This window comes from Crinia signifera, chromosome 5, assembly GCF_055691185.1.
Source record: "Crinia signifera chromosome 5, ASM5569118v1, whole genome shotgun sequence".
Lineage (NCBI taxonomy): Eukaryota > Metazoa > Chordata > Amphibia > Anura > Myobatrachidae > Crinia > Crinia signifera.
In genome coordinates this window covers 113,363,119-113,388,288 of record NC_139221.1, presented here as the reverse complement: position 1 = coordinate 113,388,288, position 25,170 = coordinate 113,363,119, and the positions used below count along the sequence as shown (strand labels likewise).

Sequence of the window (25,170 nt, the reverse complement as noted above, 5' to 3'; positions counted from 1 at the left end):
CGACTCCTCCCCGGCTCCTCCTGCGGGCAGTGGCTACGGCGCTGCCATGTGTGACACACGCCCGCCTGACAGCAGTGCGAGTGACACCGTGACGTGCATGCTGCTGCGGATGCCTGTCGGACTTGGACGCCGGCCCGGCGGTGAGCTGCCTGTGGTGCCGCGCTGTGCAGCAGTGGCATCAGTTGGTTCAGTATATTTACTGTAAGTTCGGCAGTGGGGTGGGCACAGTTGTGTTGTCTCTTGTTGTCCAGACCAGTCTGTCCAGTCCAGAGTCCGTGGCTGGGCAGGCAGAGAGCCAGGCCAGCAGCACACAGCCGCAGCCTGAGCCCACAAATCTGCAGTGCGGCTGCCTGTGTCCAGGGTCATTATCATTATCTGTCCCACTGTCACCACCAGTCCAGAACTCTAGCGAGATTCCTGCGAACCCAGAGGCCCAGGTCACCTGCTGGGCGATCTGACGTCACGTCACTGTGCCCTGTCCCAGGCCCCCAGCCAATCTCCCTGCTAGTTATTACTTACATTATTACAAAAAACAGTAATAATTGAATGCAGTGACAATAATTTATGATAATAAAGAGTGGACACATAGTCCTACAGATACAACCGGCCCTTTGAGGGTGACCAAACTGCTGATGCGGCCCCCAATGAATTTGAGTTTGACACCCCTGGTCTAGATAATTGTTTTGCATGCCAAGCTTAACTCTCTATATAGATATATGGCATTTTCTCATAGATTTCAATCTGGAGCAGCTTTCCATTTCTTTTTAATGAAAGCTTATTAGCCATATCACCACAGTGGCCAAGTTACCATAGGTATTTCTCTCTCCTGCCCAACTAATACCCCTTTTACACCAAGGCAAAAACCCAGGTTCTCCAAGCACCGCCCTCTGCACATGTGTGCAGTGTAAACTGTGCCTGCCCAGGAATATTCTGGGTCGGTACTGCAGTGTTAACTGGTCAAATCCTGGATCCGTGTTCCAAATGCCGGGTCAGATCTGGGATTTTGGGGTAAAAGTGGTATTGCTTAGAAAGTTTTGGAGGGCCTAAAGACTGATTCAACTGCATGGGGGCACCTATAGCTCCTGTCTGTGACATGAGCTAATGAAATTGTTTGGGCTGCCAACCCTGTGCCCAAATGCACAGAATTAGCTAAATAATGTGGGAAGTGCCGGGCATGCTGCAGTCAAGACCCTACTTCAGGCAGGTTTCTAGTCATACCTTAGGAGGGTGCGAGAAGATATCTACAATAACTGCAGCCTTGGAACCCAAAACAATTGAATTATCTCCTGTTACTTTAGACCAGGCATGTCCAGACTGTGTGAAACTACACATTCCAGCATGCCTTGCTATACTGTAGTTTTAGCATTCCCTAATAGCAAAACTGTGGCAAGGCATGATGGGACTTGTAGTTTCACAGCAGCTGGAGGGCCATAGGGGGTTATGCTGGTTGAGTGCGGGTTTGCCCGCACAGGATGTGAATGCATGTTTTGCATAAACATCCATTCGCATGGCTCAGGTAACCGCCCACATCATTTGATGGTCTCCGACCATCGAATGATGTGTTGCGTGCATGCATATATAAGTGACTTTTAAGTTACTTACATATGCGTGCACCGCTGGTGCGGATATGGCCGGGCAGCAGACATCCGGTGATGTCAGCTACCCACCCCCCACACCGGCGTCACTGCCTCATTACCATGGGAATGCCCATGAAACGATGGGCATTCCCATATGGCAATGGGGCAGCCCGGCCCCTCTGCGCCCCCCGCAGGCCGCCATGGGTGCATGCACCCGGCGAACCAAAAGTTTGCCGTGGGTGCACGCACCATACGTCTGCACATGCGCAGAAACCTGCATGCGCAGATGCGCAACATCGGTCCTGCGTGCAAATGCACGCAGGACCGAACAAACGTTAAAAAATATAGGACCCAGGATGAAAGTGTAGGAGCCAGAACAAAAATAGTGACAGTGTGTACCAAAAGGTAACACCATAATGCCTAGTACACATGTCACATGCCCATTACATATTACACCACATGCCACGATGCCTAGTACACATTATGCCAAGCTTTACATATACCACACACACTGTTATGCCCATTACACGGTAAACCAAACACCGTAATGCACATTACATGTTATGCCACACACTGTATTGCCCATTACATATAATACCACATAATTGCTGCTTACCTACATGCTCATTGCTATGGGTTTCTGGCTTGATGCCAGGCTGGGGCAGATTGAGGAAAAAATTACAGGTGGGGGGGGGGGGGGCATTACTGGATCGTGGATGAGGGAGGTAGAGATGGACAGGGAGAGCTGGCAGCAGCCTCTGCGTTAGCAGCGGGTCCCCGTGGCTGGAGCACTTACAGCAGCCTCGGGCAGGGGCGAAACCAGGACTTTATGGGCCCTTTAGCAAAAATTGTCAAGGCCCCCCCCCCCATTATCACTACAATGACCCTTGGTGGGGGGGAGTAGAAGAAACAGTGAGGGAAGTGAAAGACAAGGGCCAGGTTGGACTAAAGTAGAAATGCGGTAACAAGTTGTAATGCACTAAAGTGTAAAGGCCCCCATACACTATGCGATTTTGGGACGATTTCGGGACACTTTGGGCCGATAATCGGATGAAATCGGCCCAAAATCGTAGGTATGTGACATTTGATCCGATCCGATGCGCGGTCCCGTGCGCATCGGACCGGATCAGGGAGGTCGGACGGTCTGTACATACGATCACGTCCGACCTCCCTGTATGCATATGCCTGCCACCTGACAGGCATATGCATACAGACACCGGGGGAGTAGTGGGGGCGGCCAGCGGCAGCGGTGGTGGGGGCGGGCAGCGGTGGTGGGGGCGGGCAGCGGCGGTGGGGACGGGCGGCGTGTGCGGTGAGCGCAGTGTACTTACACATAGCAGCAGCGGCGGGGACGGGACGCGCAGTGGCGGCTATTATCTTTTTAAAATACTTGTCAAATGACCGGCCGCTCTCTGATTGGCTGAGAGCTCTCAGCCAATCAGAGAGCGGCCGGTCATTTGACAAGTATTTTAAAAATATAATAGCCGCCACTGCGAGTCCCGTCCCCGCCGCTGCTGCTATGTGTAAGTACACTGCGCTCACCGCAAACGCTGCCGCTGACCGCACCCCCCCCACCGCCGCCGCCGCTGCCCGCCCCCACTACCGCCGCTGGCCGCCCCCACCACCGCTGCCCGTCCCCACTACTGCCGCTGCCTGCCCCCACTACTGCTCACCGCCCTGCAGCTCCCCGGGTTTTTTTTTACATGGGATAAATCGCATGCGATTTATCCCATGTAAAAATGGCACATCAAGTGCCAAATTGTATGTGAGCCTCCCGGGGAGCTGGCGGGCGGCTCGCAGGTAAATTGGGTCCGACTTGTCCCTAGGACAAGTCGGCCTAATGTATGGGAGCCTTTAGGGAACCAACACGGACCCTCCAAGCATGTCCCTTGGAAGTAGATGGTGTCAGGGAGAGAAAGGGCATGAAAGAGTGGTTGTCAGGGAGAGGGAAAAGATTGTTAGAGAGAGGGAGGAAAGAAAGAAAGATAGAAAGAGAGAGAGAGAGAGATGGGGCAGAGAAAAATAGGTGTTATGGAGGTGGAAAGAGAGAGTGTTGAGAGAAAGAGGGGGCAGGGGAAAGAGCAGGCAAGAGAGAGGGGGCATGGAGGGAAAGCAGGGGAGAAAAAAAGGAGAGACAGCAGGGGTAGAGCACGGGGGAGATAAGAGAAAGGGAATGGTGTGAGAGTGAAAAAGAGGGGTGTGGCAAGAGAGGAGATAGAGAGATGATTGACACAAAGAGAGGGAGTGAGTTAGAGGCAGGTGGATAGAGGCAGTGGCGTAGCTTGTGTAAGGCAGCCCCCGCCACTGCTTGGAGGAGCGGGAGCTGCGTGGGCGCCGGAAGCCTCTCACTCTAACCTGCAGAGCTGAGGTGAGGTCTGTCCTGTCTCACTCAGTCTCTCTCCCTCCCAGCAGCAGCAGCATTACAGGCAGGAACTGTTTCTGTGTACACAGTACACATAACCTCCGTCCCTCCGCACAGGCTGGGCAGCTGCAGCATCGTCCCTCTACCTGCTTTCTGTTCTTGACCGTCCTGCTCTGCCTTCTATTCCCCTGCACTCCGGTTACAGAGCCCTCCCCTTCTACAGGCTTCAGCACAGGAGCTGAACACAACAATAAGGTTAACTCTTTCAAAACCTGGTTTTCTACAGTGGGAAGCAAAACAGTCAGTGTCTGTGTCATCACATGTCAGCATATTTGTGTCAGTGTCTGTGTTATGTCTCTATATGTCAGTGTCTGTCAGCATCAGTGTCTCTATGTGCAGATCGTGTGTCAGCGTATCCCTGTGTATAGGCTTCTTCAGTGTCCATGTGTCAACATATGTGTCTGTGTTGGCGTCCATGTATCAACTTGTCAGCGCCCGTGTTTTAGCCAATTGAAAAAAGATTTTAGGCTCTATCTCGTGCGCTCCTGAGGGATGGCAGCTGGGGTGTATCAATAGGTCTAACCTTTAAAGACCTAAAAAAACTGAATGTGATTATTTGGATATATGATAAACCCAGTAGCGCTATCCCAATATGGACACCACAGTGATATAGTTGGATGGAATGTTGATACTTCCCTTCCCTTTTAAGATGTGGGGCTCCTTGGTTTTCTCAAATGGAGGTTACTTTGGCCGGCGGAATATTTCTCCCGATAGATGCATATAGAGAAAGACAGGAACAATGGTTGTCTATATGCTTGTTATTTCTTTTTTCATATTTCTTAGTGAGATTTAGATATATGCATACCTCACTTACACAGTAAAAAATAGAATAACATATATAAAGGTATCTTTTTCTAAGGTGGGTGGCGTACCCGTACTCACGATGTGACGGTGTGTTCGAATCGTATAAAGGTATCTTTTCCAATCTTGGTTTCCAAAAAAGATTTATTGATAAAAAACACGATATAAAATATGGTGCATGGACTTGGCAGGTTACTGAGGTAGCTGACAGAGTGACAAAACAGTACCCCGATCCGGACGGGATACAGCTGTCACAAGGATCAGATACTCTGCAGTCCTTACCTTTAGTCCTCACTTGAAGGGTATAAAAATGGGTATCAGGCTCTCAGACCGACATGTTTCGGGACAATATGTCCCTTTTTCAAGGTGGGAGCTTGTACTATAATGGACTGTGTTATATACCCTATGCTGGTAGGACTTCCGGTTTCGGAAGTTCCTGCTTCCGGTAAATTACGTTCTGTATATTTCTAAATTATGCACCTTTAACATATAAAAAATGGGGTCACAATGTTACACATACAGCGGGGCACTTTTGGGGATTTCTTAATGATCAAACAGGCTTGGATTACATGCCCGTAAAGTCTCCGTTTGTTTCTAGCCGGAAGTGCGGCTCTGACGTCATCCGGAAGTCTTTAACACGCGTGGAACGCATAACTTGCGTTCCATGCCTTCGTTGTACTGTCCGGAAGCGCGGCTCTGATGTTGTCAGGAAGTTCTTACGTGTGTGGAACGCATCGCTTGCGTTCCATGGCCCGGACGTGTCTCTCCTCATCTGTAGTTAGATTTTCTTCCGTACTCTGAAATAGACGGTGGCTGATGTTGTCATGGAAACTATAAAGTTTATGTATACAACTCTTGTTCTTTACGCAGGCATGATAAAGGTTCTTAAACAGTTTGTGGAGACATGTCTGTAGGTTTAAAAGGATTGATAGGTGTGTGTAAAATTCTTTAGTGGCTTTATTCTTTTTTTCTTTTTTCTTTTTGTTCCTTTATAAAAATGATAAAAGCAATCTAAGTTATGATATAATAAAATGATGTAATAAAAAATGAATAGAAGAACTAAAATTGAGGAAACAGGAGAGTAAATGTATTAAAGTGACTTGTGCTCAATATTTCAAATGTAAAAATATGTATAATTAGTGGTGGACATGGGGGTAAGAGTGTTGATATTACGGGAGGATTTTATAGGAACCATTTTAACTCGAAGTCATGGTTCAGTCCGTTCGGATGTAGGGTCTTCAATGAATGGATCAGCTTCATCTCCGATTTCGCCAGATTGGTTTCTACATTGCGGTCTTTCCATGTAGCTACTATCTTTTTGATTCCTATGAAACGTTTTATATGTTTGGTGGAGCATGAGTGTGTTTCTTTGAAATGATTCGAAAGATGATGAACTTGTAAGCCCCGTCTTATGTTTCTTAGGTGTTCACCTATACGAATTTTCAAAGCTCTTGTTGTGCGTCCTATGTAATAGAGACCACATGAGCACTCTATTGCATATATTACGTTTGAGGTTTGGCAGGTAATAAAATCCTGTATTTTGACTTCCGTCCCGTTAATGCATATGGAAGTTGTTTTAGATTCCGTGCTTGTAATCCATTTGCATCCTTGGCACAGGCCACAACGATGGAATCCCCTTGTTCTCATGGTTGTCTGTCTCTCCTCGGTGAGAGTACTTCTAACTAGAATGTCCTTTAAGTTCTTAGATTTCCTGTATATAAAGGTAGGTTTAGGGGGTAGTAGCTCTTTCAATATTGGATCCTTCTGTAATATGTGCCAATTTTTTCTGAAGATACCTTCCAATTCTTTATGATTTTTATCGAATCTGGATATAAAGGAGAATTGATAGTTCTGTTGTTGTTTTTCTTTGATTATCTCCGTTTTTTTGCCTTCTATGAGGGTAACTCTCTCTTTAATAGAGACATCTCTTATGGTGTTATCGAGTGAGCTTTCATCGTAACCTTTTTTAAGGAAGTTGTTCTTCATCTTCGTTATTTGTGTGATGTATTGTGTCTCTTCGCTACAATTACGTCTCACTCTTAAAAATTGGCTTTTCGGAATCCCCTTTAGCCATGGTGCATGATGTTGGCTGGTAGTTGGAATATAGGTGTTGACGTCGGTGGGTTTGTTGTAAATTTTACTGTTTATTTCATTGTTGTTAATGTATATGGTCAAGTCAAGAAAATTTACTGTTTCTGTACTGGTATTAAATGTTAATTCAATATTTACTTTATTGTTGTTCAGTGTGGAAATAAATTTTTGTAGTTCTGATTCTTGAAAAAAGAGATTTCATCAAAATCTCACTAAGAAGGAACGGGATGCCATGAAGAGTTTGAAGGATGACAAATCAATTATCATCAAGCCTTGTGATAAAGGAGGGGGGGTAGCTATTCTAAATAAAGAGGATTATACCACAGAAATATATAGACAACTGGGAGATAAAGAAACTTATAAAAAACTCACCTCAGATCCAACGAACAGAATAAAGGAGGCCATGGTAACATTATTAAAGAAACATCTCCTATCAAATGGTATTAATAATACAGAATTCGACTTTATAAATATGGAAGAACATACCACCCCTACCATTTATACACTTCCTAAAGTTCACAAGAACCCCTCGAAACCCCCAGGAAGACCAATTATCGCCGGCACCAACTCCATGACATCTAATCTATCTGAAATGATAGACACACTGTTACAACCTCTAGTAACTAAGAATTTATCTTATTTGAAGGACACAGGCGACGTGTTGCGACTTCTAAAAGAGATATCATGGAATCCAAGAAATATTCTAGGGACAGGAGATGTCACATCGCTGTATACATGCATAGCACATACAGACGGACTAAAAGCAATCTCTTATTTTTTAGAAAAATCCACATACACAGAACAAAGAAAAATCTTCATTCTGGAGGCCATATCTTTTATCCTACATAATAATTATTTTTATTTTGACGGAAAGTTCTATATTCAAATTAAAGGCACGGCAATGGGTACCAAATTTGCCCCGTCTTATGCGAATTTATTTATGGCGTGCTGGGAGGAGGAAGTCATCTATACAAACGACAAATGGAAAAAAGAGCTGAGCTAATCCAATGGAAGAGGTATATTGATGACGTTATTATAATATGGGAAGGAGAAGAATCAGAACTACAAAAATTTATTTCCACACTGAACAACAATAAAGTAAATATTGAATTAACATTTAATACCAGTACAGAAACAGTAAATTTTCTTGACTTGACCATATACATTAACAACAATGAAATAAACAGTAAAATTTACAACAAACCCACCGACGTCAACACCTATATTCCAACTACCAGCCAACATCATGCACCATGGCTAAAGGGGATTCCGAAAAGCCAATTTTTAAGAGTGAGACGTAATTGTAGCGAAGAGACACAATACATCACACAAATAACGAAGATGAAGAACAACTTCCTTAAAAAAGGTTACGATGAAAGCTCACTCGATAACACCATAAGAGATGTCTCTATTAAAGAGAGAGTTACCCTCATAGAAGGCAAAAAAACGGAGATAATCAAAGAAAAACAACAACAGAACTATCAATTCTCCTTTATATCCAGATTCGATAAAAATCATAAAGAATTGGAAGGTATCTTCAGAAAAAATTGGCACATATTACAGAAGGATCCAATATTGAAAGAGCTACTACCCCCTAAACCTACCTTTATATACAGGAAATCTAAGAACTTAAAGGACATTCTAGTTAGAAGTACTCTCACCGAGGAGAGACAGACAACCATGAGAACAAGGGGATTCCATCGTTGTGGCCTGTGCCAAGGATGCAAATGGATTACAAGCACGGAATCTAAAACAACTTCCATATGCATTAACGGGACGGAAGTCAAAATACAGGATTTTATTACCTGCCAAACCTCAAACGTAATATATGCAATAGAGTGCTCATGTGGTCTCTATTACATAGGACGCACAACAAGAGCTTTGAAAATTCGTATAGGTGAACACCTAAGAAACATAAGACGGGGCTTACAAGTTCATCATCTTTCGAATCATTTCAAAGAAACACACTCATGCTCCACCAAACATATAAAACGTTTCATAGGAATCAAAAAGATAGTAGCCACATGGAAAGACCGCAATGTAGAAACCAATCTGGCGAAATCGGAGATGAAGCTGATCCATTCATTGAAGACCCTACATCCGAACGGACTGAACCATGACTTCGAGTTAAAATGGTTCCTATAAAATCCTCCCGTAATATCAACACTCTTACCCCCATGTCCACCACTAATTATACATATTTTTACATTTGAAATATTGAGCACAAGTCACTTTAATACATTTACTCTCCTGTTTCCTCAATTTTAGTTCTTCTATTCATTTTTTATTACATCATTTTATTATATCATAACTTAGATTGCTTTTATCATTTTTATAAAGGAACAAAAAGAAAAAAGAAAAAAAGAATAAAGCCACTAAAGAATTTTACACACACCTATCAATCCTTTTAAACCTACAGACATGTCTCCACAAACTGTTTAAGAACCTTTATCATGCCTGCGTAAAGAACAAGAGTTGTATACATAAACTTTATAGTTTCCATGACAACATCAGCCACCGTCTATTTCAGAGTACGGAAGAAAATCTAACTACAGATGAGGAGAGACACGTCCGGGCCATGGAACGCAAGCGATGCGTTCCACACACGTAAGAACTTCCTGACAACATCAGAGCCGCGCTTCCGGACAGTACAACGAAGGCATGGAACGCAAGTTATGCGTTCCACGCGTGTTAAAGACTTCCGGATGACGTCAGAGCCGCACTTCCGGCTAGAAACAAACGGAGACTTTACGGGCATGTAATCCAAGCCTGTTTGATCATTAAGAAATCCCCAAAAGTGCCCCGCTGTATGTGTAACATTGTGACCCCATTTTTTATATGTTAAAGGTGCATAATTTAGAAATATACAGAACGTAATTTACCGGAAGCAGGAACTTCCGAAACCGGAAGTCCTACCAGCATAGGGTATATAACACAGTCCATTATAGTACAAGCTCCCACCTTGAAAAAGGGACATATTGTCCCGAAACATGTCGGTCTGAGAGCCTGATACCCATTTTTATACCCTTCAAGTGAGGACTAAAGGTAAGGACTGCAGAGTATCTGATCCTTGTGACAGCTGTATCCCGTCCGGATCGGGGTACTGTTTTGTCACTCTGTCAGCTACCTCAGTAACCTGCCAAGTCCATGCACCATATTTTATATCGTGTTTTTTATCAATAAATCTTTTTTGGAAACCAAGATTGGAAAAGATACCTTTATACGATTCGAACACACCGTCACATCGTGAGTACGGGTACGCCACCCACCTTAGAAAAAGATACCTTTATATATGTTATTCTATTTTTTACTGTGTAAGTGAGGTATGCATATATCTAAATCTCACTAAGAAATATGAAAAAAGAAATAACAAGCATATAGACAACCATTGTTCCTGTCTTTCTCTATATGCATCTATCGGGAGAAATATTCCGCCGGCCAAAGTAACCTCCATTTGAGAAAACCAAGGAGCCCCACATCTTAAAAGGGAAGGGAAGTATCAACATTCCATCCAACTATATCACTGTGGTGTCCATATTGGGATAGCGCTACTGGGTTTATCATATATCCAAATAATCACGCCCGTGTTTTAGGATCTGTCCATTTGTCAGTATCTGTCTGTTTGTCGGCATCTGCGTGTCCATGCGTTAGCATCTGTCTGAGGGGCTGGGGGCATGCCAGAAGCTCACAGAGCGCATAGCATGCCTCCATAGTGATGAAAACGGGAGGCATGGCTTGTGGGAGCATTATTCCCAATAAGCCTTTCCCCCTCTCAGTGAGGTCACACCCTTTTTCTGGTGGCAGTGCCAGAGGCGTAGCTACCGTAAGGCAGCCACCGCGGCTGCTTGGGGGAGCAAGCGCCAGCGGGGCGCCCCCGGTGCCCGGGCACTCTGGTCAGACCCCCCCTTACCCCTCCGCAGATAGCCTCTGGGCTCCGTCTCCTGCAGTAATGAAAAATGACACGACAAAATGGCTGCCCCCTAATAGCAGACAGTTTTTACGGATGCTAGAGGAGGCCGCCGCCTCCTCTAACATCCCTAAAAAAACTGTCTGCTGTACGGGGGCAGCCATTTTGTCGTGTCATTTTTCATTACTGCAGGAGACGGAGCCCGGAGGCTATCTGCGGTGCCGGACTGAATACGGGGCCGGCGACGGCGGCGGCATGCGGAGGGGTAAGGTAATTTATTGGCGGGGGGGGCGCCACAATATTAGTTACGCCACTGGGCAGTCCGACTTCGTCGACAGCGGACATCTCGCCCGAGTTCAGTGTAGTGCGAGATATCCGCTGAATTAACTTACAAGGTAAAACCATGCCTTGTTAGTTAATTCCCCTTTAAAAAACATCAGAATTCAGCGGATATCTTGCACTGCATTGAACTCGGGCGGCATGAAATTCCGGCAATAGTGTAAGGTGCATTTAGATTTGTGGAGTATAAGTTTAATGACGGCATGTGGCATATAGTGCAAGGGGCATTATTATGTAACGTACTGTTTAAGGGGCATGGGGGGCGGCAGAAACTGTTTTGGCTGGGGGGAGCAAAATTTATAGTTACGCCACTGGATAGAGGGCAGTATTCAATGAGGATAATTCGCCCTGTTTCATGGCGAATAGGTGCAGAATGAACTGAGCATAGCTGTGAGTGCTCTATGAATGCAGTAAGAGGAAGAAAACATGCAGAGGCCGCTTATCAGAGCAAACATTAACCAGGTTTGTGACAGCATGCGGCTTCTCTGGTGTCTGCACAAATTACAATTACAATTAACGCTATTATGAAATCTGGTGATCTTATCTTACTGGGTTTTTATATTGTAAATGCTTAAAAAAAAACTGTTTTCATTACTAACATACTTACTGCTTTCATTGGGCAGTATTCAATGAGGATAATTCGCCCTGTTTCACGGCAAATTTGTGCTATTTTCACGTTGGAAGGTGATTTTTTGGGTCAGAAAGTGAATCACCCTATTCAACGTGCACTTCTCGCCGTCTTTCTAAGTGATTTTCGCCGTGTGTCGCCGTGTAGCAAATCGCCATCTTTTCATGGTGAAGTGGAAAGTGAACTTTTAAAATAAAGTTGATGTTGTTTTACATTTGGTGTAAAAAAAAAAATCAGGAATTTTATTCTGTGAAGGGGCATGCTATTTTTATTCATGTGCTTATAGCACATGAATATATATTTAATAAAAAAAAAATATATATATATTTTTTACACATAGCAGCCAGCAGGTGGCCGAGAACCGCTCATTACATATTCCTATATTCACTGCTCCCGATCATTACATATGCACGATCGGGTGCAGTGAATACCCGGTCCCCTGCTGGCTCTCCCGGGGGGCAGCTTGTGCTGCCTGGCTCCCGGGGAGCCCACCTCCCTCCCACATACGTTCTGGGGCAGGCAGGGAGACTTCCATCTCCCTACCTGCCACTGTCCTCCGGCTGGCGGACGCCGCAGGAGTTCACACTCGCCGTCAGGGGCAGCGAGCCCCTGCCTCATTGAATAGGGGGATAGCAAGGGGACAGCGAGGCTCCGGAACACGGCGACTGTGCAGCAAATCCTAAACAGGATGGGGCAGAGTGCGAATGGGGAAGTAAGGCAAGGGAAGGGGAGAGAGAGCATGGGTTAGAAAAGAATTGACTCCACTCCTGGACTCCATCTTCTTCTCACCTGTGTAGTCAATGTCAGGTCTTCTCTGCCCCAGTGCCGGCTCCCGCAGTAACTGGCCTCCTCTGCCTCGGCTCTGGCAGTGGCTGGTCCCTCAGCCCCGCATCTCTCAGCTGCTGGTTTCCTCTGCACCCAACTCCGGCAACTGGAGTGGCTGGTCCCTCAGCGGCCCCATGTCTCACAGAAGCCAGGGGTTTCCTCTGCGTCAGCTCCCCCAGTGGCTGGCCCTTCATGCCCGGCTCCCCCAGCGGAGGCTCCCGCAACGGCTGGTCTCCTCTGCCTCGGTGGCAGCTCCAGCAGTAGCTAGTCTTCAGTGACTTTGCTCCCACAGTGGCTGCTGGTCCCTCCTGTGCCCCAGCACTGGGTCCCGCAGCGTCTGATCGCCTATGCGCTGCTGTATTTTGGTAAGGGAGAGCAGGGCAGGCAACCTTTACCTGCCAAAAATTAAAAGGGGTGCAGGGGATTGCTTTTGGGGCCCCCCAAGCCCCAGGCCCTATAGCAGCTGCATCCCCTGCACCCTCTATAGTTACACCACTGGCCTCGGTTGCCCCTGTTATCAGACATGTAAGCACATGGCCCCTGTTATACTGTACAATATAACAGCCAGCACAGCAGAAGCCAGCAGACCAGTGCACAACTCTCCCGGCTGTATCAGAGCAGGTCCGCGGCGCGACCATTACAAAAGTCAAGGCGGCTCACCAGCCAATCAGGAGCTACCACTGCAGCTCCGTGCTTGAGTATTTAAATAGGTGCGCTGCTGACCTGCTCTGATACAGCAGCAGCTGAGAGAGTTGTGCATCGGACTGCTGCAGTGCTTTTATTGAACAGTAAAACCCACAGCGTGGCCATCTGCTTACGTGTCTGATAACAGGGGCTTTGGAGGCTGCTGTAAGTGCTGATAGGATAATCAGCCACGGGGACCTGCTGCTTACACAGAGGCTGCTGCCAGCTCTCCCTGCCTATCCATGTCCATTTCCCGGCAGCCGGGAGAGTTGTGCGCTGCTCTGCCAGCTGCTGCTGTGCTGGCTGTTAAATCTAACAGTATAACCCACAGCGGGGCCCGCTGCTGTCCCTAATTCAATCCACCCACTCTGCCTGGGGGTTCTGCTTCCTGGCAAATCTGGTCGCCAGGAAGCAGAATCTGGTCACCATGGCGACCTGGCCCCCGGGTTTTTTCGAGCCCTGGTCTAGTTCATGTGTTTGTGTTTATACAATATAAATGCAAGATACCTCATTGAAATATAAAAATATTCTGAAATAAGGAATAACCAGTTATCCAAAATACTTCTGGTCCCGAGCATTTTGGATAGAGGATACTCAACCTGTACTTCAGACGTATAACAATTAAAACAATTGAATCCTATTAGCAATGGAGAGGCAGAAGGACTTTATTCTCAACAGGGTCGATTTCTCTAGAAACAATTTGTCCCCAAGTGACTCCATTAATGACCTCCAAATGAACCACAGAGACCCTATTTTTCAATAGATTTCTATATAAGACTAGTTAAAGCCCGTCAAAATTACGGCTTCTGCAATGTATTTTCACTTTGAGCTGTGACAGTTTTACTTTCACTCAGATCGGTTACAGCTTTTACCCTACAAACTCTGCACCTCATCCCCTGTCCTTATCTCCTACCTCCAATATCTGTCTTCACAGTTCCCTCTCTCCATATTCAGCAAGTTTGAAACAGATCAGTGTCCCTGCAAAAATGCTTTCACTTTCTGTTATGACATCTTTTAGCACACAAAGGAGTAAGTTGGTCTGTCGGGTGGCCTCTAGTGGTCAGAGAGAGAGACTCTGAAAGCTACTATACATGCTAGATTATACACATCAACCAAACAGACTTGTTCTTTAACTCCGATAAAGATTAACAGATTACTTGCTGTAAACTAAAGTTCAATTGTGTCAGACAGCAATATGTCAAAGGCAATAGAGGTCATTTAGCCGCCCGGTCCTTTTGCATACATTATATTGCATGATATCCCAGCCAAGCCTGCCTGGGATTAGACCTGCTATCAATCAAATGCGATTTGGACACTTTTCATGCGATTGTTCGCCACAATCACATGAAAAGAGCCCAAATTGCAAGAATCGCCTATTGTATGGCCAGCTATACATGTAGCCAATATCTTTTTGTAAGTAAACATACATTGAGTACAGTAGTATGGTATTATACTGGTTTCACATGTTTGCAAACCTGCTTTCAACCCGTTTTTGTAAACGTGTCTTAAAACGGATCAAAAGCCAGTTAAACACCTTTCAGATTGCATGTTGTAAATGGTGGTACTTGTGTATTATTACGGCGCCCACTAAGCTATTTGCTTTTGTGGGCTATTCTGCGTAGGATAATCGCATCGCATCACATGGGCCATTGTAAGTGGCGTAATGTGATGCGATTTTCCTATGTAATTTATTCAGTGCTCTTTTATTTATATTGTATAGAGTGTACAATGCCATTAGGTATGCAATAATGACATACAATGAGGTTTTAGGCACCCACCCACTATCCACGCCCCCCCGAAGCGTGGCGAGCCCTGCGAGGGGCGACGGAACGCCTCCTCCGACCTTTTCATACCCCTACTATCCACGTCAGCGTGCAGTTGATTTTATATCAGGGCTGGGCAACACCGGCCCTCCAGATGTTAGTGAACTACACATCCCAGCATGCCTTGTATCAGTTTCAGCATGGCCACATAGCAAAACTAATGCAAAGCATCCTGGGATGTGTAGTTCACTAACATCTGGAGGGCCGGTGTTGCCCAGCCCTGTTTTATATAGTGTGGCGAGCGCAGCGAGCCCGAAGCGTGGCGAGGGGACGCGGAATACATATATAAAATAATCCGCGCCCCCTCGCAGGGCTCGCTATGCTTAAGACTCGGCAGGTTGCCACACTATATAAAATCAACAACACGCCGACGTGGATAGTAGGGGTATGAAAATGTCGGAGGACACGTTCCGCCGCTGCTCGCCACGCTTCGGGGTGGTGTGGATAGTGGGGGGGGGGTGCCTAAAACCTCATTGTATGTCATACAATTATATAATTGTGTAGGTAATGTAATGCCATCATACACCCTATATATGCGGGAGGTGCAATGCAATGCGATTCCCCGGGGCTAAGAGAACAGTGAATAAATTACATAAGAAAATCACATTGCATCGCACTGCCGTTACAATGGCCCATGCAATGCCTAATTATACTAATAAAAACTATAAAATAAGTGAAAAGTTTTGGAGACAGACTCTTGAGTCTGTCTCTGAGTCTTTTCACTTATTTTATAGTTTTTATTAGTATAATTATTTGACAATGAGGTCAACCAATACCAATTAGCTAGGGTATTTAAACCCAGACCTGAGCCTAGATCAGTCACCTTGAAAAAGTTGTCCTTTAGTAACAGTGAAGCGCGTTGGTGATCTAGCTGGACCTGTCATGCACTATATGCTCCTCACCTGCTAATTCATCTGGACTTTATTGCCTCCTTCCAGTACTTGAAGCACTTTATTTCTCAAGCACGGAGCACTTTCAGTAGGATCCCCCACAATAACACAAGTCCATACTGGACTGGGATATCTACAGTGAGACCACCTGGGATTACAAATTGGAGCACTTTTCCCACAAGCATAAACCACTTTAGAGAGGATCCCCACAAGCCAGCAAGTCCATAATAGGACTGGGACACCTCCAGTGATAAGTGGAACTATTGGACTCCAGCGATCCCCCAACTTCACTCCTCCAAATGTGCTGAGATTGACCAGAGCAGGTTATATAGGGTATGTGTGAAAACCGGACCAGGACAAAACCCCCGGACCGCCGGACCGGACATCAAACTCTGCATTTTGTAGCTTGTAGACTCTGGTCCGGGGGGTGTCCTGTCTGGGGTTGTCCTCTCCGGGGGAGCTGCCTGTCACACCTGTCACCAGGTAGAGGAGGAGGGGTAGAATAAAGCCTCCCTGTATGGTCCGGGCATGTAGCAAAAAAACAGATGGTCCGGACCACCTGGGGAGGCTGTAATCTCCCCTCCTCCATGTCCCTGGTGATGGCTATCACAGGGACCCCCCCGGACAAGACACCCCCCAGACAGGACACCCCCCGGACCGGACCCTACAAGCTCCGGACTGCAGACTTTGATGTCCTGTCCGGCGGTCCGGAGTGTAGTCCGGGTCCGGTTTTTACATGGTCCCGGTTATATACTTTATAGACAGGTCCTCATTTTTCTATTTACTGTTTTTTATTGTACTTCATGTATTCTTTTTTAAATGGTTGAATCATTAAAATATGAGCGCTGCAAAATCTCTTTCTCTCTCTATTATAATTAGAACCAATTTTTTTTTGCTATATGTCCATTTCTAAAAACTTACAATCTTGTAACTATACCACTAATGTATGCTCACCTATGGAATATACTGCAAGCTAATTATATGTCAGACACAACACAAGCTGTCAGGAAGAAGAGACAGTGACTGAAATAAAACAGTAATGAAAGAATATTCGATCAGTCTTACGAAATATTACATTAAACCTCACAGTGAAGTCATACCATTATGAGCCGCTTAATAATACGCAACGTAAAGGCAAATAATAAAATAGACTTACTACAGTCTTCAGGGAAATCCGTGATGTATGGAAACAAACAGTAGTATCTCACGTAAAGCAGCTACTGCTAGCCTACTTTCCTAAGTGCTGCCTGGCCCATGACAAATATGGCCGCTCCTGATTCTTACTTGCATCCAATCAGCAGAGTGTGATGCGTTGGAGGCAGCCATGGGGGGGACTACAGTACGAGGAAGGTCGCGGCGCATGCGCGTTACGAATGGTTCGACCGTGGAGTCTTCTTGTCCTATTTTGCAGGTCTGTACCGAATACACTGTGCAGTGTGCACTCACACTACTAGCTGGCAGGAGGGGACGAGACAGGCTTGTATGACCATAGCAGATTGTACGTAGCCTAAATCTCCTGTGCATGCTGCCCAGACGTTCTCTATATAGCCAGCAGTTATTCCCTTATGGGTTGATGTGTAGCTTTGTGGTGCAATGCCATTGACAAATGAAAAAAAAAAAAGAATATCTGCCTACTCTATACGCTTCTGGTCTATATATCACATAACAGCTGTAAGATATAGATCTCACATTGCCACAGCTAAATAGCACTGCTGCTGCAAATCCTATAGATTTAAGTATGGCATACTTTCATGCCTGACCCTCTCCATGAGGGAGAAAATGCTCTGTTCCTGGACTTCCCTGGTAATGTATGATTGCCAGCACCTGTGGTGAGCTAGTTAATTGATAAGAAAGGCGTTTTACCACAGGTGATGCTAATCATACATTACACAGGGAAGTCCAGGAACAGAGCATTTTCTCCCTCATATGCCCCTTTCCCACTGCAGGCTTTACACGGTAAAATGCCATTTTTTTAGCCTTTTTAAACGGCTAGAGCTGCAGTGGGAAAGCTCCAGGTTGCTTTACACGGGTAACAAATACCGGTATTTGTTAACCGGGTAAAAAGCAGTGTTTTTACCGTGTAAGAGCCGTTTTTTTGGCAATGGGAAAGGGTTTTAAACGGTATTTAGAAATAATAATAAAGGTTAAGAACATGATTGGTGCATGTGATGTTTTTAATGACAGGCAAGGTTTACTAGAGAGTTTAAACGTGTTGCTTTGTGGTTTACACGGGTAAGTGTGAATAGGACAAAAACTGCTTTTAAACGTTATTTTAACGTTTAAAAGCTGCAGTGGGAAAGGGTCTTTGTGGCTATTACCCGGGTAAAGACACGTTTAAAAAAAACGGGTCTTTACCCGGGTAGGCAGTGGGAAAGCAGCAATAGAGAGGGTCAGGTAGGCAAGTATGATGTACAGTGTTATGTTGGTCTGACGTCACCCCCCTAACTGGGCATAAATAGGGTTATTTTCATGCTTTTATACCCAGTAGTTGAATAAATGTTATTGTTCAAAGGCTGCACCATGAGAACAATCCCACACTGAGTGATTTGCTATAACAATGCTTTCTACCACAATTATGTGGGGCCCCCATTTAGCCTAGATGTGGCTTTACCTGTACAGTTTTTATTCTTGCTTGTTTGGCTTGGTGCCCAAACAGTGTAAATGGATATTATTATAATTATTATTACATTTCTTTCATAAGGCGCCAAAAGTGGTACGCAGCACCTTACATATAGCACACATTAGAACAGTACAGGGTACACAGAACTAAACCTAGCAGCAACAGAAGAACAAAAACAGCACAAGTAACATTTGGCAGCACAATTCTTAGTGCACAATACAGCTGAGATGTAGGGCATTGAGTGAGAAGAGATGCACATATAGATGGTAGGTGAGTAATAGAGGGTACACATGGTGAGATATGCACTGTTTTTCCACTATATTAAAGCAAGAAGAGTGCTTTGATAACAGGAGGGAAGAGGGCCCTGCTCTACGGAGCTTACAGTCTAGAGAGGGAGGGGGAGACATGCAGGTAAGGGGTCCTGAAGGCAAGACGTGAGCATGGCAGGAATGGTCAGCAGGTAGAGAGAGTGGACAGAAAGTAGTCCTCTCCCTCCTCCTATCCTCCCTTCGCCTACACCCCTAACAGCCCTGCACCGTAGCCCATGCCACAACACACCCTGCTAGGTTGCAGAAAGCATGCAGAGTGAATAGGTATAGCACAGGAAACATGGCTCTGGTACCCCAGATACAGTGCAAATACAGAGTAATAATTACAAATATAAGTTAATCAATATGCAGGGATATTAGGAGTATGATTCCAAGTTACCAGCAAAGTTTGGTTACATTGCTCATATTGTGCTGTTCTGCATGTTAGCTACAGATTGCTTACTTTTGTAAATCCATCAATATAACTTTTGAACATTATTCTTGCAGCTGAGCCATGTCTGGAACTAAAGGGAGAGCAAAGAAAAAGTCCATCTCTTTTGATGCGTCACCTGATAATGTCCCTGTACGATCGTCTGTCCGACAGGTAGCATTCAGTCTTTTCCTGTCATGTTGTTTCTTTTTCCATTTAACTGAATTTTCTTACAGTGTTTGGACACTGACAATACGAATTGGCCATTATGTACACCTTTATAGAACTATGTAGGACAAACCTTGTCCCCTAGATCAGCCCTGGATACTTCATGGCAAGGATCAAACACGCTGGAAAAATTCCATAGCAATTATGGTCCATGCGCACATGACAGAAATGTACAATTACTTCAGGTTTGTTGGCTGCACATTCACACAGTACCCTTTTCACATTCAAATCCCGCGGTCTGGCCTGGAAGACTAATCGCGGTTTCTAGCCGTGTCAGATCCCTTTCTCAGCTCGCGTTAATCCACGGTTATTTCCAGGTCCTTACTTTCACACTGATCCTGTGTCTGGATTGTCTGCCCTGTACGTCACTTCCCATAGAAGTCTTTTGAAAACATAGCCAGCAGACTTTTAGAGTAATCCAGGTCAAGCCTTTCACGTGAGACAGGACCCAGGTCGCACTGGCAGTATCCCATGTCAGAGGCTCAGTGTGAAACGGAGTATAAATATCCTGTTTCACCTCATCTCAATAGTGCTCTGTAAGATTGAGATATGGCGACTTCGAAGGCATATGGTGAACACTGGACTCATTGTCATGTTTGTGGTACCATGTTTATATGACCGGTTTTTATTACTTTGCACATTATTCTACTTGAATTAACCATAAAAAATCTGTAGACTGGTCATAAAGGGATGCACATGACCAGCAGCAGCATTACTCAGGCTGTACCATTTGAGCAAAGCTCAGTTGGTATTAAGTTGTCTCATATGTGCTAACACCAATACACCCCTAGTGTGAACCATATGGCAGGATAAATTCATGGAGTCCTAGTTCTTCTACGATCACTATGGCAGCCATCACATAGACATATTCCTTTTTTCTCAGATCTAGACAGGAGAGTTTGTTCCCTCTGGACTCACCCACCAACCACCAGATGTATATAACTCTGCTCCACCCCCTTCTTAGTGTCTTTTTCCTCCTGTCTCATAAAAGTCTAGATAGTGGATAGTAGCTTATGTTTTATTTCCCTGGCTTACCTATTTGGGGTGTCTCTGCGGGAGGAAGGTAAGTAGAGGAGCGATGCCTCTTGGAGTTCCTGACTCTTACTTGGGGATCCTCTCCCTTATAGGGTTTTGGCTGGTATTACACCTTGCTTGCCCGAATTATGTGCATGAACCCCCTCCTCCCCGGGCAGGATCCCTTGTAGCAGCTTGCGGTGGAGGACTGTGGGTATATCCCCTGCCTGTGTTTGGTACCTTTTCGCTGTGTGGAGCGATGGACGCCGAAGCCCTTGTAGTGGATTACGGGGATGGTGGCAGGCGCACATGGTGAGACGCCAGCACGTGTAGCGGTGGCTGGAGAGGCGCGCTGCTGGAGTGTCTTCTGCAGGCGCTGATGTCCCACAACAAGGGAGGTTCCACCCTGACAAGAAGGGTTTCATTTATTGCTTTGAAAAAGAAACTGTGTCCAGAGGAGACTTATTTACCTGAAAACAGGACTGGTAACTATAATCACTACTGCCTCATTATAAATCAAGCAATAGACATTGACTATAAGCCATATAAGCCTCACAAATAAATACCATATCATTGCCTCTATTTTTGTGTTATATCTTGTATGTCTTTATGAGAGAAGTACACTTCAATCAAATAAAGATTACTGCGAAGATTATGACCTGGGCAGAAAATTACCTTTTGTCCCTGTCAGCAGCCTACTGTATGTACCTAGGAAGAAGAATGCTGTGGCGGACTTTCTTAGCAGGCAAGATATCATGCCAGGAGAATGGGCATTTATTCTGAGAGTGTTTCAGATGGTGGTAAACCAGATGTAAATTGATGACATCAGATACCAACTACAAGGTAGAAAAATTTTACGCCAGATACTGTCTGCCCAAAGCAGCAGCTACGGATGACTTTTCAATTGGGATTTCCAAATATTCTACGTATTTCCCCCATTCCAACTAATAGGAAGGGTGCTGAAGAAAGTGAGAGAGGATCAAGTAGATGTGATAGCGATCCTACCCCTGTGGCCAAGGAGCCTTTTATGCTCCCAGTCACACCAGATCTATTGTGTCAAGGACTGATCTTTCATCCCAGTCCTGAGACACTATGTCTAAGGCATGGAGGTTGAAAGGCAGATGATGAGACAACCTGGCATTTCCAACCAAGTTATAGACATTGTGTGGAATGCGAGAAAAGAAGTGTCCTCTGTAGCTTATGACAGGACTTGTAACAGGTTCATCTCCTGGTTGGGGGACTCATGTAACCTTTCCTGTATAACCACTCAGGTTGAAGGATTCCAGTTCGGGTTGGCATTCTCCAATCTAAAATGTCAAATATCCACCCTAAGTGTTTTGTGAGACTATAAACTGGCTGAAAAAGAATTTTGTATTTAGATTCTGCAGAGCCATTAAGAAATGACGTCCTCCTTTTGAAATCTATGGTAGCACCCTGGGACTTGAATATGGTTCTCAATGCCTTGACAGAGAGTCTTTTCAAACTTATGGGAGAAGCTGACCAAAGGCTCTTAACCTGGGAGGTGGTTTTTCTGGTTGCTGTAACTTCGGCTAGAAGGGTCAGTGTAATTCAAGTGCTATGGGCTGAAGAACCTTATTTAATCCTCCTTCCAGATAAGGTATTACTCAGGACACATCCTAAAGTGGTCTCATCATTTAACCTGAATCAGGAGATTATACTACCTTCATTCTTTCCTGATACAAAGACTGAGGAGGAAAGCAGATGGCATTCTCTTGACTTGGTCAGAGCAATTCATTTATACCTGGAAAAGGTCAAAGAATTTAGAAGGTGCAAGCAACTCTTTGTAATTCCTGAGGGTGTAAGAAGAGGTTTGACTCCATCAAAGCAGAGAACGGCAAGATGGATTAGGAGCCTGATCATCTTCATCTATAAGCAAGAAGGTGAGTCCGTTCCACCTATAGTAAGAGCACACTCAACCAGGGCTATGGCAACTTCATGGGCCAGGAAGGCACAGGCATCAGTGAGATATATTTGTCAAGCGGCTACCTGGTCTTTGGTACATACTTTGGTACTTGTTTCCTAGAACGGCCACAACGATTTAGATCGTTGTGGTCGTAAGATAAAAAATCGGATCGATCGCATCGCATGCGATTTGGTCGCATACGATGCGACCGATCCGATCTGCCGATTTTTCACCCGATTTTTTTTTTTTTTACACCAGATTTGTTTAAATTGCCCCCCCAAATGTTAATAAGTGTGCTAGACCCCACGATAGACGTGAACCCGAAGCGTGGCGAGCCCGCGAGGGGCGGCGGTGCGCGTCCTCCGACCTTTTCATTCCCCTACTATCCACTAGGGCGTGGAGTGAGAATATAATAGTGTGGCGAGCGCAGCGAGCCACCGAGCCCGAAGCGTGGCGAGCGCAGCGAGCCCCGCGAGGGGACGCGTATACCTGTGAAGTTAGACGCGTCCCCTCGCGGGGCTCGCTGCGCTCGCCACGCTTCGGGCTCGGTGGCTCGCTGCGCTCGCCACACTATTATATTCTCACTCCACGCCCTAGTGGATAGTAGGGGAATGAAAAGGTCGGAGGACGCGCACCGCCGCCCCTCGCGGGCTCGCTGCGCTCGCCACGCTTCGGGTTCACGTCTATCGTGGGGTCATGGCGGGCACATAAAAAATGTGAAATGGGTCATATTGGCCCATTTCACCTTTTTTATCATTTTTCCCTATGTGAGATGGACTTAATCAAGTCCATCTCATCTTGTGCCATTATAATGGCACAAGACCGACCGATTTCAATGTTAAAAGATTTTTTAACATTGAAGTCTATGGAAAAATCGGGTCAATCGGTCGGTCGCATCGCGGCCGATTTTAATTGGTCGCGACCGACCGATTGACCCGATTTCTGTCAATCAAAGTGAAAAAATTGTAAAAAATCGGCCACATCGTGAGGATCGTGTCCCTTAATTAAGAGCCACGATCACTCACGATTGTGGCCGTTCTAGGAAACAAGTACCCATACTTTTTCTAAATATTATGCCTTGGATGTTCCTTCTGTCCAATTTGGGGCTCATGTGCTGAGTATTGCTATGAATAAATAATTGCAGTTATATCTTTCCCTGTCCCTTTTGTTAGCTTGTGTATATCCCTATGTGATGGCTGCCATGAGGATCGTAGAAGAAAACAGTGGATTATAATTACTTAGAATTCCATTTCTTCCTAGAGATCCCATGCCAGCCATAGTTTTTCCATTCCTGTTGTTCTTGGTGATTGAGTTTCCTAGGGACCTGTTAAGGAGACACTTGAACAACACTGAGAAGGGGGTGGAGCATAGTTACAGTATATACATGTGGTGGGCGGTCCCGAGGAAAAAAACTCTCCTATCTATATCTGGGTAAAGGGGAGTATCCCTATATGATGCATGCGGTGCCGCAGAGGTAATCAGCTGGTCGCAGGAGCAAGCTCCTGCGACCAGCGATTAGAAAGGGGCTGAAAATGGGAGCGCGCACCCGGCGATTTATCGCCGGGGCACACTCCCATCACTGGCAATATGGTCGCCAGCTACCATATTCCCAGCGATATCAGCACCTATCGCAGCCGTGTGTACACGGCTTCAGACATGCTGGGGTTATTTGCTTCCCACACCGCAGGCACTTGTATTCATAGAAAAGATAAATTATTAATTTGTTACTATGAGCATAGCATTTATCACTTTAAACATTTATCATAAACTGTGGAGAGAACACAGAGTATCTTTTTTTTTTTTCCATATTTAGAGACCGTATATAAATACTAATAAATGCAGACAGATTTGTAGAGAAAGGCACCTCCTGCTTGTTCCTATTAGAGGAAATATGAGCCCCTGTTAGGATATAGGACATTGCAGGGGGTCATACCGCAATTCAGGGATGCGAGAAGGTGTGTGCCCCTTGAGTAAAGTAGATAGGTGTTGTAGAATAATTAAGACTTGTTTAGAGAGTTGTTTAGATGGTATCCAATGCTAAAACCTATTGATTTCTAGTCGAAGAAATAAAATGTACTCTTCTGCTGTCCCCCGTATATCCTACGTACACTTGTTGTCATTTGACACTGCAGGGGACCATGCTATAATCTTAGGATGAGAGAGGGTGTGAAAAAAAGAGAGGAAAGAAAGTGCAACCTGTTATATCAATGGAATTATTTGTGCAGGTTTATATCACTTCCACTGATTGGTATTTTATGCTTATAGGGCATACTCACGGTGAGATATGCACTATTTTTCTCTTATTGAAAAGCATATGGGCATCGAATGGTTTTTCTACATTTAATGCAGATTCTATCCCAATGCGTGCTCCCGTGTAGTGTAAATTGAATAGAAATATAGTCTAGGCAGCAAAGACTATATAGTGTAAATCTAATGATTTTTCTGCAGCATTCAATTCGAAGTCCATCTCCTGCCTGAAGCCAGTGTTGGTCTAATAGCAAATCTAATAACAAATCAAATGCACATCGAATGCGCATTGAATGGAAAATCGAATAAAAAAATAGTGGAAAAGGAGTAGAAAAAACTTCAGAGCAGGTGGAATAGTCCATATCTAATAGAAATCTAATCCAAAATTGAATCGAACCACGTTTACGCACCT

The 25,170-nt window shown here is 45.2% G+C and overlaps 2 protein-coding genes across 4 annotated transcripts in view; one reads left to right on the top strand and one right to left on the bottom strand.

Annotated features, from left to right (window-relative positions):
- Positions 1-17,279, bottom strand: part of TPMT (thiopurine S-methyltransferase) — a 42,743-nt gene extending 25,464 nt beyond the window's left edge. For both annotated transcript variants that reach the window (XM_083187866.1, XM_083187867.1), the window contains exon 1: positions 17,144-17,279. The gene's annotated coding sequence lies outside the window, so the exon portion shown is untranslated. The remainder of the gene's footprint in view (positions 1-17,143) is intronic.
- A 35-nt stretch (positions 17,280-17,314) lies between these two features.
- Positions 17,315-25,170, top strand: part of KDM1B (lysine demethylase 1B) — a 97,935-nt gene continuing 90,079 nt past the window's right edge. The window contains exons 1-2 of one of the 2 annotated variants that reach the window (XM_083187864.1): positions 17,315-17,398; positions 19,423-19,519. In XM_083187864.1, coding sequence (XP_083043990.1) covers positions 19,430-19,519 — 90 coding nt within the window. In that variant the 5' untranslated portion in view covers positions 17,315-17,398; positions 19,423-19,429. Of the gene's footprint in view, positions 17,399-17,433; positions 17,486-19,422; positions 19,520-25,170 lie in introns of those variants that run through there. The other variant, XM_083187865.1, reaches the window with a different exon arrangement.